Source organism: Zingiber officinale, chromosome 1A (assembly GCF_018446385.1).
Source record: "Zingiber officinale cultivar Zhangliang chromosome 1A, Zo_v1.1, whole genome shotgun sequence".
NCBI lineage: Eukaryota > Viridiplantae > Streptophyta > Magnoliopsida > Zingiberales > Zingiberaceae > Zingiber > Zingiber officinale.
In genome coordinates, this window is record NC_055987.1 from 141446806 (window position 1) to 141466329 (window position 19524).

Below are 19524 nucleotides of genomic sequence, written 5' to 3' on the forward strand. Positions count from 1 at the left end.
GCGACGAAGTGACAGCCCCCTGCGGCCTTTTGGTTCCGCGACTCACGCAGAAACCAACCGGGATCCTCCGGCGGCGACGACACAAGCTCTTCCGAGGCACAACCCTGCCCGCGACCGGCGACGCCCCAAGCTCTTCCGCCGTTAGGGCTGATTTCCCATTTGCTGGTGTGAACAAGTTCGGCCTCCAACAAACGTGAGTAATTCTGGTCTCTGAAAGTTGACTTTAAAGAGACCAACTAGTCTATTGGTTCATAGGATTCATTGGAATTAGTTCCAATCAAATGTAAGACCTTCAATGCCATCTTATGTTACAGAAAATTGATGCTCTTCTATTATTATCTTCACCTTTCCATGTAATCTTGAGGTTAGTTCTTATGTAACATTCGTTTGAATGTTTTGTTTCTGATTTACTTATACTCTCTATTATCTTCACCTTTCCATGTAATCTTGAGGTTAGTTCCATTCGTTTGATGCTCTTCTGTTTTTGTCTCTATCAGTTTTGTACTTTGGTTGCTGCAAGGTCATAGTAACAAGTAGTTTCATCTCCTTTTTCAAATTCAGGAATGATAAATGGCGTGCAAGTAAATTAGCAGTATCACCAATTCTTATAATTAGCCTTGACCAATCCCTTGTTTTGCAAAAGTAATTGAATAGAAACCATTAAATTTTGTTGGAACTTTGAAGTTATAAATAAGCTTATTTCTTTAATGTTCATGTTGAAGTTATAAGAACAGATTTGAAATTCTGATCTTGGTTATGTGAATGATCAGTAGCAAATTAAGGATTGGAATTTATTAACAGGATCAAAGAAATTATCATGGAGGGTGAATCTACAAGTTGTCGTCGTTTGAATTTTGTTTCAAACGAGGATATGTGTGAAGTTGACTTTGATGATATTAATGAAGGTAATAGAAATCATATTGAGAATGTATTGAGCTTCAGTATATCAAATTTTCCTTTTACCCATCTTGCTTTGTTTGTTTGCTTGTATAGGCTTGAACATTGAAACCGATTTGGATATACCACAACTAGGATTGGAATTTGAAACAGAAGAAGATGCATATCAATTTTATTTGGCATATTCTAAAAAGGTTGGATTTGGTGTAAGGAGAGGTAGAATCCACAAGGATGAATCGGGTAAATTACTTGATAGGGTCTTTTATTGTTGTGCCCAAGGTAAAAGAGGAAAAGACAAACGAGATCTTTATGTCAAAGCAAGTCGTGATGAAACAAGGTTTGGTTGTGAGGCTAAAATGAAGATTTGTAATCGGAAAAAAGCAAGTTTACTGTGGTACAGTTTGTTAAAGAGCATAATCATTATCTCTCAAGTCCAAATAAAACGCACCTCTGAAGTCATAGGAATATATCTTCTTCTGCAGCGATCTGATTGAGATGGCAAGTGATGTGGGAATCCCCAAAATCATCTCATGATCTTATGGTGAGGCAAGTAGGTGGGAGGGAGAATTTAGGATTTATTCCTCAAGATTATAAAAACTACTTGCGATCGAAAAGAACAATAAATATGAGAGTTGGGGATCAGGGGTGTATTGGAATATCTGCAAAATGCAATTCGAGGATCCTAATTTTTTTATGCTATCCAAGTTGATGAAGATGATTTGATTACTAATATTTTTGGTCCGATGCTAAGATGAGAGCCGATTATGCAAATTTTGGAGATGTTGTTTGCTTTGACACAACCTACGGAAAGAACAATGAAGGTCGACCAATTGCATTGTTTGTAGGCGTTAATCATCATAAACAATCCATACTATTTGGTGCCGCTTTATTATATGATGAAACCAGTTTGACTTTTGAGTGGTTATTTGATACATTAACTAGAGCTATGGGTGAGAAAAAGCCAACTACTATTCTTACAGATCAAGATGCAGCAATGGCTAAGGCGTTAGCTTCCGGATGGCCTGAAACACATCATCGTTTGTGCATTTGGCATATTTATCAAAATGCTGCCATACATTTGAATGGAGTTTTTTCTATGTTTAGAGATTTTGCTAAAGATTTTGCCTCATGTATATATGATTTTGATGAAGAGGAAGATTTTATTTCAGCATGGAACATGATGTTAGCCAAGTATGCACTTGAAGACAATGATTGGTTGAGGCGCATGTACAACATCAAGGAAAAATGGGCTTTAGTATATGGACGAAAAATGTTTTGTGCAGATATGACTACAACCCAAAGAAGTGAGAGCATGAATAGTATTGTGAAAAAATATGTCACTTATAAACACAAGTTTTTAGACTTTTTCAGCCACTTCCAAAGGCTTCTTGATGATCGTCGATATGAGGAATTAAAAGCTGATTTCAAATCAAATACAACTGTTCCCTATTTAATGTTTCCAATTGAGATTTTAAAGCATGCTAGTGAAATTTATACTCCTGAGGTATACAAGTGTTTTCAACAGGAGTGGTGCTTATCTCATGATTCTAATCTTGAAATTTGTGAGGATGTTGATACATTTGCAAAATATAAAGTTACTCCTCACAAAAAGAAAAACCATCATATAGTTACACTTGATAAGAAGTGTGAAAAGATTGAGTGTAGCTGTAGAAAATTTGAATTTGCTGGGATTTTGTGTTCTCATATTCTGAAAATATTTACGTGGAATAATATCATGAAGATCCCAAGTGATTATGTATTGAAAAGGTGGACAAGAAAAGCAAAAATTGGATATTTTGGAGTAAATGATTCAATGGCCAACAATGCTAGTTTGGATCCAAAAGTACTTCAAAACATGCGTTACAAAGAGTTGTGTGGGTTGAATGTTCAATTGGTTACCAAGGCAGCAGAAAGGGATGATACCTACATGTTTGTTAAAGATGCTATGTTGAGCTTGTGTAAGATAGTGGATGATAAATTACAAGTTAATGAATCAAATGTCCAACAATTAAATGTGAGCCAAGCATCCAGGGAATTTGATTATGGTGAAGGGAACTCTACTGGAGTAAAAGGGATTAAAATGAAGAAAAAAACGGTGTCAGGTAAGAGGTTGAAAGGTGGGTTAGAGAAGCTTTCAAGGAAAAGAAAAGCAACGAGGAAAACAAACCAAGCTTCAACAATTGTAATAGTTTCTATTCTTTAACTTCGCAAATTTTGTTTATTTGGTATTATTTGTTGTAACTAAAATCATTCTATTTTTTTATAACACAGGGTGTAGATCAAAGTATTTCCACCGTGGGCAGCGTACAATGTGACCGGATCATTCACCAAGTTGGTATTTGTTTTACTTATGTTAATCTAAGATAGTTTATGTTATAACTATCTAAGAATGTATTTTATTTTTTTGTTTTAGCCTATAAATTATGTGCCAACAATTGGTAGCTCTGTTGGTAGTTTCAATATGACTGAGACTCAATTTCCACCATTATTGGCATCACAACTTTCTCAGGTATATATACATCTTAGTTATCACAAGTTTCTTTAAGTCTGAATGAAATGTATAATATCTGTCTAAATCTTGTTGTTTCAATCTGTATGAACTTTCTGAGCAAATTTGACCTACATTGTTGTTTCGGCTTCCTAATAGTTTACAGTTGTTTACTGTTATAGGTGCAATCCCCATTTGTGCAATTTGCTAGACCACCTCGTGCGGATTCCTCTCCTTAGACAGTAACGATCTCGTATGTGCCTATGTCTATTTATATGTGCACCTGAAATACTAGTTAATTTATTGATATGATTTCCTTTCTTGACAGGTTCCAAATACTTTAGGTTCCAACTAATCTATTGTTTAGTTGCTTTGTGAACAGGGAGTTTGGTTCATTAAGAAATTTTAGAAATAAATCTCTGTTTGAACTGAGAACATCCAGCTTTGTGAACAGGCAAGTACTATTTTTATCTCGTTCTGATTACCTTCACAGCTTCCCCTCTTTTGAGTTGATTTATGCCAAACTTCATTTGCACCATCTTGTTCTTTTCGATGATCAGCTTGATGAGACTGAGAAGGAACAAGTTATTGGGACTTATTTTGGCTATCTTCTGGGCATGGCTGAGGTTTTAGTTCATCATCAAGACCCATCAATCGAGCAACAACACTGAGTGGTTTCTTCTTAGACTTTATGTCTGTTGACATCTCTTGAGCTATCAGCATCTTCACTGGTCTTCCAGACATCTTGCTTGAAAAATTCTGGTCAATGTTTTTAGTATTTGTCCTCTTATTGACAATGGAGATGTTTTTATTATTTGTTTGAACACAAGGTCAATGTTACATGATGTTAAAGATGTTATATTAGCTTGGCCTGAAGTTCAACCCAGCTGATGTTAAAGATGTTAAAGATGCACATTATTGATTCTATGTTATGTTATATAATTTGGACCATCGCAGAACTAATGGACTTCTTGATGCAGCATGTTTTTGCCCCTATTGTCTTGTCTTCAGATTAAGCTACTTCCTCCTCTCTTAATTTTCTTTTTGCATGGTTAAGCTACTGATCATGTTTTTTAGAAGAAGAGAAGAATGGAGTATTCATTTGTCTTCTTTTAATAGTATTTTTGAGGACGTCAATTGAGTTTTCGTAACCTTTCTTATCTTCCCTTCCTTAAAGTCTCCTGAGGACCTTTGATCATGTTGTGGATCGGTCAGCAGACCGATCCATAGCCCTCTGGACCGATCAGGATATGTCCTGATCGGTCTGGGAGACTTCTGATCGGTCTGTGGATCGATCAGGGATCGGTCCACAGACCGATCCCCTATTGTTATCTGAATCCCATCTGATCGGTCTACAGACCGATCAGATAACTCACAGAACACTACTGTTTGGTTACTGATCGGTCACTAGACCGATCAGCTAACCACAGTATTACTGGATCGGTCTGCAGACCGATCCAATACCCACAGTATCACTGGATCGGTCTGCAGACCGATCCAATACCAACGGCCCTCTCCGATCAGCTAAGTCTGTGTTTTATGTTTTCTACTATCAACTTCAGAATTTTTTTGGTTAGAAGTTACAGCAAATTGAATAACATGAGGGTTATTTTCTCATGAGTTCTTGTGAGAAACTTGAGTCCTGTACCACCCAGAAACCAAGAAAATTTGAAGCCAAAGCAATTGCTTCAGCAGGGAAGAAGTCGACAGTTTATCCATCTAGCACTGAGCAAATAGCACTGGAGCAAATAAGATGAGCAGGAGTTCTAGTTTGAAGGCTGGCTCATCGGAAGAACTATTCGAGTTGATCTCTTTTCTGTACAATTCCCATGGAGATCAAATAACCAGGAATAGTAAAGGTAGACAAAGTCCCTTGAGGAGGCTACTAGATCCGATAACGAAACCAAAGTCCCTTGAAGAGCTTGCCGTACGACAGTTTTGATTCTGTAAGAGAGTTTGTTCAACTTGATGCTTCCAAGTCTGTTGACCCTTGAGCTGTGATTGAGCAAACAACCATTGCAACACAAGCTTATATCAAACAAAACCGTTGGCACCAAGCATCACACGGACATCAAAAGCAACCATTGCAACACAAGCGAACCAATCAACCCTTGATGAACATTACAGAGATGAGAATAAAATACCGAAAGAACAACAATACAGAATAAATCATTATAAAATTTCCAAACCATTATATAACAAGTTCCACAACATCCATCTTAACAAAAGAACTAATTATCCTATGACATTACAATACCAACATTAGTCAACACTAATTAACCACCTGAACTAATAAATCAATTAGCCTTCAGCTGGTTCTTACAAACAGTTAATCTGTCATATTACAATAACAACATTACTCAACACTAATTAACAAGACCGAACCAACAAAGTAATAAGGTAAACGGCCAAAAGAGTCAGATTCACTATAACTAATATCCAAACCACTGATGGTACATTTGAATTTCCTAGATTATGCTCACGAGAAGCAATGGGTTCACTACCTAACCTTGACTCAATTTTTCCTAACCTTCCACGGCATATTTCACTGTTGTCTTCATCAGAAAAAGTATCGGTTACCACCCACTTTTGCCAGCCATGCTGCCCACATCGATAATACCTTCTTCCGGGATTTTTGCTCGATCTAGAAACACAAACCACTGTTCTTTGTCCGCAATCCCTGCATGGTACATATTCAAATTTTGTATTGTCGATGGAGTTGTAACTTGATGATGCCATGAAATACCAACCTATTAAGCAAACAAGAATTACTTAAGTTCAAATATTTTTTAATGTTCATAGATTGTATGCTAAATAAATTTTAAAAAATAAATAAGCTCAAAGTTATAATTCAAAGTTGTAAACAATGAGTTACTTGATGTTGAGTACAAATTGGAACTTGATGTTGAATTTGAATTCAGTGCTGCAATCTGAATACAAATTATTTCCAATCATCAGAGTTACTTGATGTTGATGTTCTTATAACTTCAATATCAACATTAAAGGTGAAACCTATATTATGCATAAGCAATTAACAGTTAAACTCAAATCAACAGTATAACTTCAAAGTATTAGAATATGTTACAACAAACAGTTAAACAGTTACTCTTGCGTAGCATTCAATCCTACTTTCATGTGCATGCAACAAACACACAAACACAGAATATACACAGATACATATATATCAGGCTAATCACTGTTACAACCACATTCCAATATCATATGACAATCCATAATATATAATAGCACAATATAAAGATGTAAAATGTTTCAAACAATGTCAGTTATATTTTGTTTTTGTAAAGAGTAATTTGTACATGTTTGTATCATGTAGGGAATTAATCAACAACATTCAACTAAAATTGGCATATGCAGAACTCAAACAATTAAATAGTTAGGAATTCAAGCAAAGACAGTAAAATAGAAAACAAGCTTTCGTTGGCACAAACTGTCAGAACGTTGTAAAATCCATAGTTATAAGGCTGTGGTTACTTGCAAAAAGTTCGAGATGGATTTTATTCTGTAAAAAGGCCTCTATTGTAAGAATTGTTCTTTGGCCCTCAAAGCATGTTTCCCTACATGGTTTCTTATTTTTTGTTGCTATTATGTCAAGTGATTTTTTCTCCTTTTGCAGCTGTAAAAAGTTTGTATTACATACCCAAGAGAAAATACATTTTTTTCAATCTTTTTATTTATTGTCTAGAAGACGCAGCTGATGGATTTCTTGTTTTTTTTTGTCACAGGGAAAGAAAGAATGCTTTGCTTCTAGCCTCTTCATTTGTTATGACTTGATCCGTCCTGATGTTGCTCTTGAACTTGCCTGGATGAACAATATGATTGATTTTGCTTTCCCATACTTGCTACAGGTGATTTGTTTTGTCCTTTTTGTTTGTCATGTATTGAGAGATTTTCTTTCAATATATGTATAATTATACTGTGTTGTCTTTTCAGTTTATTCGTGAGTATACTAGTAAAGTTGATGAGCTCATAAAACATAAGATTGAGGCACAAAATGAGGAGAAAACTAAAGAAAAGGAAGAGAAGGATTTGGTTGCACAACAGGTACCTAACCTTCCTATTTGTTCCTGGTTTATGTTTTGCCCATGTCGTCGTGCATCACGGTTAAATAAAATTGGGTATGATTTACCTGCAGAATATGTACGCACAATTGCTGCCTCTTGCATTGCCAGCCCCGCCTGGTATGGGAGGTCCAGCCATGGGTGGAGCTTACGGACCCCCACCAGTTCCACCAATGGGAGCTATGGGAATGCCTCCCATGCCACCATTTGGCATGCCTGCTATGGGGAGTTACTGAGGATTTTGGTGACACCTTGTAAACTCGGAAGTTAGAATGTACTTGTAGATGTTGGGAGGGTGTTGATGAAATCAGCAGTCGAAGTCTTTTGCTGTTGATGTTAGTGTTTTCATGCATTTCTTATTCTTTCTTGAAGCAGTGATTGACTGCGATTGAGTCTAAACTCAGGCTTTTGTATGATCGTTATATGGAGTGGTTGCTGTATTTTGTATAGGATCTCTTCACGCAGAGTAAACTATTGTTTTCTTTTCATTCGGTTTCAATTGGATTTCCAGCTCTGATTACGATTTGTCTTTATTGCTTGCTGTCCCTGCTGATTTTGTCCATCCATCTAGAGAAAGAAAATGTAAATTGATTAATACTGCAAAATTGTTCGATTAATTTTGTTCAGGTGTTATTCATCAATTGGGATTACCAGTTTAATCAATTGTATAGGGTTTTTGAATACATATCAAGGATCTGGAATGTGATGTCTCTCATCGCGACCACAGAATCTAGTTGTTAGAATCATCAAGGTTACTAGTTAGAATCATCCTTGTCCCGCCTCCCTAGTAATTGTGATTTATCATGTTGGTAATGGGACAGACTGGTAGGGGTGTTGGAGGGGCGAGTGCTTTGTCTTTTGCCGTTAGAATCATCAAGGTTTCTCACCCATTCTCTGATCCTCAACTGTTCTTCCAAACTGTAAGCTTCCCCTCCCTGTGAATGGCAAATTCACAAACTAGAAGCTGGTTTTCCGTCATCCTCAGTGGTGAAAATGAAGGCAAGCAGGATGAACCATGTGACTGCAACATTCCAACCTATGAACATCCGGCACCATCTGCCAAGCCTTGTCCCTTTCGTTCAGCCATTCCAGCGCTCACGCCACAGGTTGCTTGCTTGATAGGTGACCAGCACCACCATTTCCATTGGAGATCAGCAACTACTCAAAGCTAATTCTGTAATTCTGAGCTTTCACTGCACAATGAATGTGAAGACACCTAAATTGGATCGTTGAACATTGCAAACGGTAAGGTTCACTGCGACAAAGAAATCAAGCAACATTTTTGTGTTGAAAAGCTAAATCCATCACTAGCGGCCATTGATGAGCCTGTTCCTCTCTAATATTCCAAGACAAAATATGAAGTTGGCATCTGAAGCTGCAGCAACTATCTTTATTTTACAAACATTTTGCTCATTTATCACTTATCAGGCTGCAGAAGAATCACAAGTTCAACGGGGCAACATGTCTAATTATTCTTAGTTTAAATGCAATAATCTAAAGTTGAAACCATCAGCAATCTGTTTCATTTACTCATTACTTTCCTCTTTTCTTATTTGTCTCCAGTAAACACACCCTCAAATTTTGTACTCGATAGAAGTGAAATAGAATAAATCGTGCTCTAAATGAACAGAGAGATTATTTTCAACAAAAGATTACTAATGAAAAAGGCTAGTGCTTTTTTAAAACATGCCGATAAACTACCTGAACACAGGCAAATTAACTCCTCCTAATTAACTGAAATCCATAAGGAAATTAAATTAGAATTGTTTAAAAAGTTGAGGTCAACATGTGATTTTGAAATGTCGACATTATCTTTGAGGCTTCAGATGTAGAATCCTCTATCTACAATTTTCAAACATAATAATCCAAACTAATTGACATTCTTTCAATCGCACACTATTTTTTCAGAAAAAAAATTAAACAATTGAACAAAGAAACAGAATTGTTATTCCAGCTTTTGTCAACTTATGAATTCGTATCCTACTGAGATATGATTTCTAGCTCAGCCCACCACAATGGTGACAGTTTTGGGTAAGCTTCCTCTGGTGTAATAGATGTGATAATCCTCAAGCGTTCAGCTACCTCAGTCATTGTCAGTCTATTCTCAGGCGATGCATTTATGCAGGATCGTATCACGTCTGCCAGCTCGGTAATATCTTTGTCATGGATGGGGGTGAGAGTATTGTCCACCATGTCCATGAGAGGTCTTTTCCCATTCAAATAGCTTGAAGCCCAGAGCACAAGGAGACCATCATCTTCTGAAAATGGAAGCCTTCCGGAAATGATCTCCAGCAGTATAATTCCAAACTTGTACGTGATCTTCTCTTGCTTTGAACTTTCAGAAGTTGGCTCCACGGTTTTTTCATCGTCCCAAAATTCAAGATCCGAGATCTTTGCTGCACAGTCTTCAGTCAGGTAGATGGATGAGGAACTCAAACTTCTAATGACTAGCGGAGGATTCAACTGCTCCATGTGCTGTAGGCAATAAGCAATTCCCATAATCACACGTAACCGTGCAGACCACTCCAGCTGTTCCACTTCTTTGACTGTAAATTATTTATAGAAACCATACAACATCAGCACAGCTAAAAAAATTTCAAGCGATCAGATATAATTTAAACGGACTGAAGTTAATAGACTGAAAATATACTTTAATGAAGAAAGTTTAATGTTCTCCCCTCCTTTGATAACCTTGTTTCATCTTCTCTGTTTATTATTTATTCTATTCTATTGTGTTAACTCTAACATGAATAAAAACACTTTCACCAGAGAAAATACTAAGTAGTTTTTTGGCCTTGCAAAAGTGCAAGAGAAAGCATAATTTGTATATGTAGGTCAAGATGCAATTCACCCTCTTCTAGTTTGCCCGTCAACATCCATGACCAGTCTACACTCAATTTATGGAGTTAAGAGTGTAACCATTGAGATATCAACTAAAGTAAATTTTGATACTCACTGTGTAAATGCTCAAAAAGCGTCCCATTTGAAGCATACTCAAACACCATCATCCTAGTAAAAAGCTCTTCTTCCTTGCAATAACCAATGAGGTTCATGAAGTTCTTGTGATTCACTTTTGACAACGTAGATATCTGGAACAAAAAGAATTACTCAGGAACATGTTACTAACAAAATGACTGTCATCAGAAAAGTAAGATGGGAAGATACCTTATTCCTAAAGTGAATTTCATTTTGGTCTGACCAATTTTCAGCTGAAGTGAGAACAGTAGATGTCACTGCTATTTCAGTTCCACTAGAAAGTGTCCCTTTGCATAATGTACAATTTGACAAAGAACCAATTATGTTGCTGAAATGCTCACAAGCTGTTTCAAGTTCTGAACGTCTAAGCAAAGGCACACCTGTCGTCAATACAAATAATTATGAATACAATACGATAATAATAAATAATATCAATCTTTCAAACTAAGCATGCCTGTAATAAATGCCTTCTGCAGTTTCCCACTTAATCCAGTGGCCCATGGCATCACAGAGGCAGCCTTCTGGGCACGATAACAAAGGAAATATGTAGTAGCTATGGAAATGATGGACAGTAGTAATCCACCAATTACTAAAGGAACAACCAAATTACGATGGTTTGTTGGACCTTCAGTTGCAAGTGCTGGCAGTGGGCTGTTATTTGGTGGATCAATCAGCAGTGGTATTGCAGATGGGGACACTGATTGTGATGGGGATGGGGAGGGAGATGATGGGGATTGTGCAGGAGAATCACTATTTGGAGAGGCAGGTGGATTCTGAGATTGTGATGCAGCATTCTGACTTGAAAAAGAAGATACAAAACGGAAAAAAAGAAGCCTCCTCATAGTTGTATTTTCAATTTTCCTGTAAACAATACAAATGACTATCATAAAGCCAAATATAAAAGCTAAACCTAAGAACATCTGTTTTACATATCATAATTATTTTAATTTTGGTTCCCAATGTTATCCTGTTTCTTGGGCAAAATTAGTTGCAGAAGAAAATCCATAAACAGCTTACAAATAGTTTAGCATGTTCATTGTGTTGCAGATCAAGGGATATTTGTTTATTTCATACTTGGCAACAAAGTAGTCAGCAAAATTAATGACAAAACAAGAACAATGGGATAGTTGATATCATGAAAACATTTGGTAGCAAATAATAAAACTTTAAGAGATCTTAACAATGGCAAGTGAATCTTTAAAAAACTAGCATTGCCACTATGGTGATACGCTACATACACCATCAGCTTTATCTATGGATATTGGGATATTGATGCTATATTACAACAACAAAAATTGACTAAAAAACAAATATCATAAATTGAAAATATTTGTGATCTATTCTATTAGAGGACAGTGACACGATGCAGGGATATAATCTAATTAAACCATGGGATCATTTGATGGTCAGCTCAGACAACAAATAACAAAGTTAACAGAAAGTCAAAGGGGAACTATATCAATTACAAGGTTAACAAATACATGTTAGAACTGTTCAAAAAGAAAAGTTTGTGTGAGATACATAAAACAAAAGATAAGCTAACTTTACCAATTAACCCAAATGTTAATGTAAGAAAACTCAAGAGACACGAAACATAGAAACCTTGCAAAGTGCACAAGAATTAGTTTACAAAGATAGTACAATAGCAGTGATTCATAAGCCACAATGAAATTTAGTGCTGCATACTTTACATAACAAATTTTATGGTTGAGTGGTATTACCTTGTAACTCGTTGCCTATTTGATGAAACCAGCATTTCATCAATTTGTATCCTGCAGACCATGTTGCCATCAGATAGGTAACAAGAAAATATGTTGTTTTCAAGTGAATTGTATGTCACCATGGTAATGATCACAGATTTACTACCAAAAAATAATTTTAAAAAAACTACAGTAAATTATGTTGAGTCTGGAACTTACAGAAGTTTTAGGGATGACATTTTTCCAAATTCAGAAGGTAGTGGCCCACTAAGATTGTTGTGACCCAAATCCAATAACTCCAAATTCTCCAATCTCCCAAACTCTCCAGGAATTACTCCAGAGAAGGAGTTATTATGTAAAATGCTGCACGAAAATAGATGAGTTGGAGAAACTATGAAACAATGGCCACTATTTGAGAACTAAGACCTGACTTTCTTGGTGTAAGGCTATAATAGTTTTATAAATTTAGGAAAGTAAGATAGTCCCACACAATATAGCAAGACTGGTCAAGAAGAATACAGAATTTTCTAGAAAGATTAACTAACAGTAAATATGCAGCACAGCCAATTCATAATAGAGCACCAGTTCATTATGTCAGAGCACAATTATATTAGTGGTTATCCCAAGATTTCTCTCTAATCGCATACACTTTTAATCTATTCCTGTGATTCTGTGAACAATGTAAACCATGTAATTTTTTCACTATGATAGGAATTAGGACATGCTATCTGCTGCAATTTACTATGAAATGATGAATTAGAAGTTTATCAGGCTTACTAATATGGGAAGTGTTACAAGATACTCTACGCCTTTCATGGAGTATTTGCCTGTTAGTTAATATGTTATGATTTTTTTTTTAAGTTGGCACTAGGTATCCAGCTTACTGATCTTGGGGATAACCAACCTGGCCCCACGGAAGTTTTCCATTGGTCACCTAGGTAAATTAGGAAGCACTCGCAGCAGGACAGTCCATCAGCCCAACATTCTTAGGTCAACTGCCCATTAAGGAAAATTTATCTGTTAATTCGCCAAAGTTAGGATCCTTAGATGCTGGAAACTGAGAAAGCGTCTTGCCACTACACTATTGCCGGGGGGTCTAAATAATATCTGTTAGTTATTATGTTACGATTTATGATTCTACAAAAATGGGTCAAAATAATCTTTATTTCATCATATATAATATCGCCATTAGTTTGCAAACTTTGATTCTATGTATTTTTAGTTTCAGGGGAAGTTAAGGAAATTCTATTCTTTTGAAGATTGGATCACATTGTTGACTTGAATCCAAGGCACCACACCATCCAAACCCCTCAACTGTTGTGATGACTATGTTTTATTTTTGCACATGTAACCTTCCTTTTTGTGTGATCGATGATCATCAATCAACATCTAGCTCCAGATTCAAAAGCATGTTAGAGTATATATTTTCACAATAAGGAGTTTACTCTAGTAGTAATCATGCTATGATCCTATATGTGGAGGGTAACTACCCTTCCCATTGATTAATAGTCCTGTTAAATTCAACCAAGGTTTAAAATCTCATGGGCGTGGTGTGCCAATTTAGATCTCTAATCATAATGGTACAATTTTGATGTTGTGTTGTCCCAACGCTTGGCATGCACCAATACAATCCTAAGCTTATCAAGATGAATTCAAATAAGCTTTCCTCCTATAGTCTTCATCTACTTAGTTTATTTACTTCCAAATTTAAGTTTATATCAATTAAAATTATTTAATTAAAGTTTTAGAGAAATAAGTTATAAAATATACCACTTCTAAAATTAAAAATATACTCATTCGATAGTCAATTGAATTAAATTTTTATTGCAATAAACTATTATTGATAACACATTACAACATGTGTTAAAATATGTTGAGATGCCCCTAGGGCTACGATGCAACGGAAGGGCGTCAATTGTCACCCAGACACCCGTGGTTCAATCCCCAGCTACAACGCATTTGTAGGGATTTTTCCTCCAAATGGGGCGCGCAACTGGGCTTCTAGGCCGGCCGTCACGAGCGCTTCCCGATTTACCCTAGTGGCCGATGGAAAACTTCCGTAGGACCGGGCTAGTCGCCCCAAGTTCAATGGTACCTGGTTCAACATTTGTTGTTAAAATATGTTGAGATGAATTTACTCATTTAATTGTTTTTTTACTTAAATTTATACTTTAACTAAGACTATTGCAATTAGATGGTTGAGTTTAAAATGTTTTTTAATTATTTTTACTCCAATAGTTGCCAAAACGAATTCATATAAATATTACTTCTACAATAATCTTCCACCTATCTTGGTTACTTAACGTCACTGACTGTGTTTAATATTTTGGTCTATGTGGTTAATACTGCTAGAGAAGAAGTCGTTTGACTACCAAGATATAATTTTCTAACACAAGAGGCATCAAACTGCAAGTACTATAGAGTAAAAATAAATAGGAAAATACTTGCAAAATAGTATGATTGTAAGCACATTATTTAGCAATAATTGCAATGAATAAAAATAATAATAGGAGGAGGAGATGAAGAAGTGATGACAGGCTAGAGTCAAAAAGTATCTGTCAGATGATTACATTGTTCTGATGTGGCTGAGCATCCCAATTTCAGGCGCAAGCGTCCCCTTTAGATTAAGATCCCTCAGTTTCCTGCAAAAACGACACTCCCTTCAGAATGATGACACAACATCAAAATTGTCAAGTTGGTAGATCAATGCACTTCTTAATCATTAAAGAAAGAAGCCATTTCACTGGGATCATCAAAATGTTTAGTCTAAATCGGAACGATTGTGAAAAATCAGCATAAATTAAATTAAGAGCAAGTATTCTATTCTAACGAATACCAGTGACTTACAAAACCTCGACTTCCCCATCATCAGAGCACTCCACGCCAAACCACAAGCAAGGATCGCAAGCGCCTTCATCCCAATTCGATAAAGCACCATAAGGATCCGCCTCTATCCTCCTTCTAAACGCCAGGAGAGCCCTTCCTACACGTTCCAAATCATCAAGCGAAGACCTTCCCAAAAATCAAATGACAGAAGCAAACTCCGAATCCAACTCCATCTCAGTGACCTTAGAACCAAATCGCCAGTGTATATAACAAAAAAAAAAAAGGTACCTTCTTCATTGAGAGAAGTGCAAAGCTCCAAATCCGAAAAAATCAACAGCAAGACGGAGATCCCACAGAGCATCCACTTATCCATCCAAGGCGGCTCCTTTTTCAGCCTCTTTCTCGCCCTAAGCAGCACCTCCGACTAGATCGCGAGGATCAAGAATAGAGATCCAAGAGGAGGGCTAAAAGCCTCAAATTCACCTTCGATTCAGCACACGCAAAATGCCGCCGAAAACAAGCAAGAAATTAAGGGAACGAGGAGGCTTAGGCGGATGAAAAGGTCGGCACGCGGCATTGGAAGGTAGTGGACGCGACCTCGCAAAGTTCCCATTGGCATTTTCGGACCGATCAAGCGCAAAGTCTCATTTGATCTTCCCCTTGACGCCGCAATTAAAATGTTATCTGTTGCCGTCGGCTGCGCTGTTCTGCTCATCTGCTAATTAATTCACAATAAAAAGAGTCGACTTTATGCAATCCACGTGTTTTCTTCAAACTTAATTTATTATTTAACCTTTTTTTTAAAGAAAAAAAAATATATTCTCTAAAGGGTCGACTTAGTCGCCCATGTTGCGGATTGTGATGGAATTACACTTTGACTTCGAATGTTTAAGGCTAATTTGCTTAACCAATAAGTTTGTTTTTTTATTGTTGTTTTTAGTTGCTGTAGAGGAAGGAATACAGATGAAACTTGAACGAGGCCAAGGAGATTTTCATTGGCAATTGGAACGAAGTTGGATAATGAAAAAGTATAAAAATAAAAAATAAAAAATGATTCTTCCTCTCAATTATATTGGACAAGTTCATCTTCATCATTCAAATTTCATGGTAGACAAGAATTGTCATACATTGTTTGCTTTACATAGTAACTTATTTATTCAATTCCTTGTCCGTAACGGGATTAGTATCTATAATTAAACTCACTCAAAGTCATCTCGTTTAATTGGATATCTCACCCATTCCGAATCTAAACGGGCCAGATTCAAACATTCATTTGCTTTGATAAGTCAAATTTAGAGGGTGTATTCAATCAAGAGATTGAATGATTTTCATTGACTTTTTTTTATGATAGACTTTTGTGGAGTTGATTGATTTTTATTGACTTGTATAAAATCTTGCGTAGTTATGAAAAGAATTCTATGAAATTCTATAAACTTTTTTGTAAGATTTTTACAGACATTTATAAACTTTTTCATGGAAACTTGTGGATTTATGAGAAAGAAAAATTCATTTCGTTATTGTCAATATGATAAACATGGCTCCACATTCGATACGCTGCTGTATCTCTCCATGCATACATTTGCTCGTTGTTGTTCTTGAGTATCAAATAATTGATCAAAGCAATCGACACCATGAACTTGTTCTGGTAGGATGATGAAGCTTCATTATTTGGTTCAACTAGAAATTCATCAAAATGACACTCCTTACGTAAAAAATTATGTAATCCGGCACAAGTCAATTTTTTTATAATAAAAATTTTATTTTAAAAAAGACCGTAAACTTTTAAAAAAATTAAAGAAAAATTTAAAAATGGTAAACTAAAAAAACATAAATTAAAAAAAAAGGTAAACTAAAAAAAATTATAAACTTACAAAAAAAAAATTGTAAAGAAAAAAACATAAACTTAAAAAAAAACCTAAAGTAAAAAAAATGTAAAAGTTAAAAAAAACCATAAAACGTAAAGTAAAAGCCTAAAAAAACCTAAACTAAAAAAAACATAAATTTCAAAAAGCAAAACGTAAATTTTAAAAACAAAAAAAAATAGAGAAAAGCATAAAATTCAAAAAAATAAAAATAATAAAGTTCAAAAAAATAATAATAAAGTTAAAAAAAAAAATATGTATGGTTAGTTTTATAACAGAGGGTAACACACCCCTAAAGCAATCTCTATAGTAGACCACCGACATGATCAAGGTGGTGAAGGAATAACATCGAAAACAGTGTTAAATTTGATTAAGATGGTGAAGATTCTTTGTTGAATATGCGTCAAGTTGGACTGTGTACTATTATATTGGTAGGCTCTGGACGGGGCTCAGAGAAATAATCAAAATCGAGGAGCGAAAAGAGAAATGACTTATTCGTAAAAAGTTAAAATGATTTGAAGTCTATATAAATCTCAAGGGTGAGGAGAAGACTTTTTATTTTATATTTAAACTTGTACCAAGTATTTTTGGAGAGCTCTCATTGGTTAAAATTTATATCCAAGGAATTCTAAAAGAATCCATGAAAATCTATTAAAATTTTGGATACCAAAAGATTTTCATAGAGTTTTAAAAAGTCGTGTTTGAATATCACATGACTTTTTAAAACTTTATAAAAATCCAATTTGGATACTGATCCGGCGGTAAGATAGGGCCCGGTCAGCAGAAGGTCAAAGTGGTCAACGTTAGGCGGGCATCCTATCGAGCGAATTACCTCCATGGTCAGCAGGAAGAGTGGTCGGTCCGACACTTTGACAGCTCGGTCAGAGCTTCTGACACTCATGAAGCTCAACCAGGGAGGCACGAAGGTCGAGCGCCCATCCCGCTCGGCCAAACAGTGGATGCAGCCTTGACCCAACAGGCAGGACTTCTTCGCCCGAAGGGGTATAGCCGGCAGTACCTCATCGGTCGAGCGGGCGCTCGGCCCGGCCGTTGCATCGCCCGAACGACCGACTGGCTGAGCGGCTCTCCTGCTCGACCCAACAACAGATAAAGGGAGTAGTTAGTAATATCTTCCTGGGGATCATCGTCATTGACAAGCGGCGTGGTCGACGGCATGGTTAGACAAATAGTCGTACGATAGAAGCTTCCACTGTCACATTAAGGATATGCCTGGCTGTTAAGGTATGGCGTCAGGCACGCTTTTCTGACACATCCCTTCCAGGTATGCTTTGAGAAGTGTGCAGGTCTTGGGAAGCGTGCACGCACCTCTCGAGAGCCCTATATAAGGATCCCCAGACTTCGACGGAGTTATGCTTGGATCACTGTAGCTATAGTTACGCTGCTCCTTTCTTCTCTAGTTCATTCTTCATTCTCCTACTGCCGATGATTGACTTGAGCATCGGAGGGTCATCGCCGAGGAACCCCCTCCCTGGCTCGACACTAACGACTTGTGGTTGCAGGCTCAGCTCGTCGGAGGTTCACGTCATCTTCGGTCGACACCCAATCAACGTGAGCACTGTCTCCCCAGCATCCGTCTACTCGCTCTCGGACAGGATCAAATTTGGCGTCGTTTGTGGAAACGCACCTGAATCCAAGCTGAGAAGATGGAAGAATTGGACGCCTCCACACCGTGACGCTCACGCAAGAGGAGCTCAACGCGCTCATACAAGTACGGGCGGTAAAAATAGTCGAGCAGCAGCAACAAAAGACGCTAGCCGATTGGCTAGTGCAACAAGCAACGTCGGCCTCTGGGGGCCAAGCGGCGCAAGAAGACCGACCGGAGCAACTCTCCATATGGGGATAGAACAAGATGCCGATCGACACTCCCGGAGAAGCTCCTCCCGTGCCCATTCCGTTTCATCAGGCATTGTTTCAAACGCCCTCTGAGATAACGCAAGCAAATCAAAACCAAGGATCTTCATCAGATGAAGCTCCCGTTCGGGACGCGTGAAAGGGCAAAGCACCCTGAGTTGGTCTTTCTCCCGAGCGGGTTAATCGGTAATTCTCCGAGGTAATCCCACAAGATCCCCTGCCAAGGCATTACGCTCCCTTGGCGATCGGAGAATATAACGGGTCGACCGACCCGGATGACCATCTCGGTAAGTTTGATAACGTCGCAACTCTGCATCAGTACACAGATGGAGTCAAGTGTCGAGTTTTCCTCACTATGCTCTCCGGCTCGGCTCAACGGTGGTTCAGAAGGTTGTCGGACGAGTCTATCCGAAGCTTCAAAGACTTCCGAATGACTTTTCTCCACCACTTCACGAGTAGCAGGCGTTATCAGAAAACAAGCGTCAGTCTGTTTTCTTTGAAGCAAGGGTCGAGAGAGACTCTCCGAGCCTACATCCAGTGCTTCAATCAAATGGCGATGCATATCCCCTCGGTCTCATCCGAGACCATGATGAACGCGTTCACGCAAGAGCTCGTGGACGGGGACTTCTTCCGATCACTCATCAGGAAGCTGCCCCGCAACTACGACCACATGTTGAAAAAGGCCAATGAGTACATAAACGTGGAGGAAGCCCAAGCAACCAGAAGGAAGGAGACTCCATCCGAACCATCGGCGCTGACCGAACGACGGTCGCCACCCAGCCAGCAGCCGCTAAGAGGACCACGAGTCGAAGGAGTGCCTCCAC

The 19524-nt window shown here is 37.5% G+C and overlaps 3 protein-coding genes across 9 annotated transcripts; 2 read left to right on the top strand and 1 right to left on the bottom strand.

The window, feature by feature from the left end:
- Nucleotides 1-1923: 1923 nt before the first annotated feature.
- On the top strand, nucleotides 1924-4364 carry LOC122036295 (protein FAR1-RELATED SEQUENCE 9-like). Of its 5 annotated transcripts, XR_006127355.1 has the most exons (6): nucleotides 1924-3079; nucleotides 3169-3228; nucleotides 3311-3406; nucleotides 3568-3638; nucleotides 3768-3839; nucleotides 3946-4364. XR_006127355.1 is itself a non-coding variant. In XM_042595596.1 (5 exons), exons 1-4 carry the CDS (start codon nucleotides 1994-1996, stop codon nucleotides 3622-3624), a joined length of 1299 nt encoding a protein of 432 aa, XP_042451530.1. In that variant the 5' UTR covers nucleotides 1924-1993; the 3' UTR covers nucleotides 3625-3638; nucleotides 3753-3839. The 5 variants fall into 5 exon arrangements, 3 of the variants coding, with proteins under 3 accessions (XP_042451530.1, XP_042451522.1, XP_042451514.1); XM_042595596.1 differs by lacking the exon at nucleotides 3946-4364 and having other exon boundaries at nucleotides 3753-3839; XM_042595588.1 differs by lacking the exon at nucleotides 3946-4364 and having other exon boundaries at nucleotides 3714-3833.
- A 2730-nt stretch (nucleotides 4365-7094) lies between these two features.
- LOC122010453 (clathrin heavy chain 1-like) lies at nucleotides 7095-7952 on the top strand. Its single transcript, XM_042566988.1, has 3 exons — nucleotides 7095-7251; nucleotides 7337-7447; nucleotides 7539-7952. Exons 1-3 carry the CDS (start codon nucleotides 7210-7212, stop codon nucleotides 7698-7700), a joined length of 315 nt encoding a protein of 104 aa, XP_042422922.1. The 5' UTR covers nucleotides 7095-7209; the 3' UTR covers nucleotides 7701-7952.
- A 1256-nt stretch (nucleotides 7953-9208) lies between these two features.
- Nucleotides 9209-15680, bottom strand: LOC122036317 (protein MALE DISCOVERER 2-like). 3 transcript variants are annotated; one of them, XM_042595611.1, is made up of 9 exons: nucleotides 15255-15680; nucleotides 14988-15123; nucleotides 14711-14782; nucleotides 12360-12503; nucleotides 12162-12212; nucleotides 10895-11301; nucleotides 10630-10820; nucleotides 10421-10553; nucleotides 9209-10010 (listed from the first exon to the last, which is right to left on the bottom strand). In XM_042595611.1, the coding sequence occupies exons 1-9, from the start codon at nucleotides 15337-15339 to the stop codon at nucleotides 9445-9447; spliced, it is 1785 nt and encodes a 594-aa protein (XP_042451545.1). In that variant the 5' UTR covers nucleotides 15340-15680; the 3' UTR covers nucleotides 9209-9444. The 3 variants fall into 3 exon arrangements, with proteins under 3 accessions (XP_042451545.1, XP_042451553.1, XP_042451560.1); XM_042595619.1 differs by having other exon boundaries at nucleotides 14988-15152; XM_042595626.1 differs by having other exon boundaries at nucleotides 14977-15152.
- Between the last annotated feature and the right edge of the window lie 3844 nt (nucleotides 15681-19524).

Excerpts from the sequence above, each read along its gene's own strand:
- LOC122036295 (XM_042595596.1), top strand. The coding sequence starts at position 1,994 with ATGTTTAGAGATTTTGCTAAAGATTTTGCCTCATGTATATATGATTTT. Across the intron at positions 3,080-3,168 it reads CAAACCAAGCTTCAACAATT|GGTGTAGATCAAAGTATTTC; the intron begins GTAATAGTTTCT and ends TTTATAACACAG. Across the intron at positions 3,407-3,567 it reads TGGCATCACAACTTTCTCAG|GTGCAATCCCCATTTGTGCA; the intron begins GTATATATACAT and ends TTACTGTTATAG.
- LOC122010453 (XM_042566988.1), top strand. The coding sequence starts at position 7,210 with ATGAACAATATGATTGATTTTGCTTTCCCATACTTGCTACAG. Across the intron at positions 7,252-7,336 it reads CTTTCCCATACTTGCTACAG|TTTATTCGTGAGTATACTAG; the intron begins GTGATTTGTTTT and ends TTGTCTTTTCAG. Across the intron at positions 7,448-7,538 it reads AGGATTTGGTTGCACAACAG|AATATGTACGCACAATTGCT; the intron begins GTACCTAACCTT and ends ATTTACCTGCAG.
- LOC122036317 (XM_042595611.1), bottom strand. The coding sequence starts at position 15,339 with ATGGATAAGTGGATGCTCTGTGGGATCTCCGTCTTGCTGTTGATTTTT. Across the intron at positions 12,504-14,710 it reads CTCAGCCACATCAGAACAAT|CATTTTACATAATAACTCCT; the intron begins GTAATCATCTGA and ends ATTTTCGTGCAG. Across the intron at positions 12,213-12,359 it reads ATGTCATCCCTAAAACTTCT|GATACAAATTGATGAAATGC; the intron begins GTAAGTTCCAGA and ends CATGGTCTGCAG.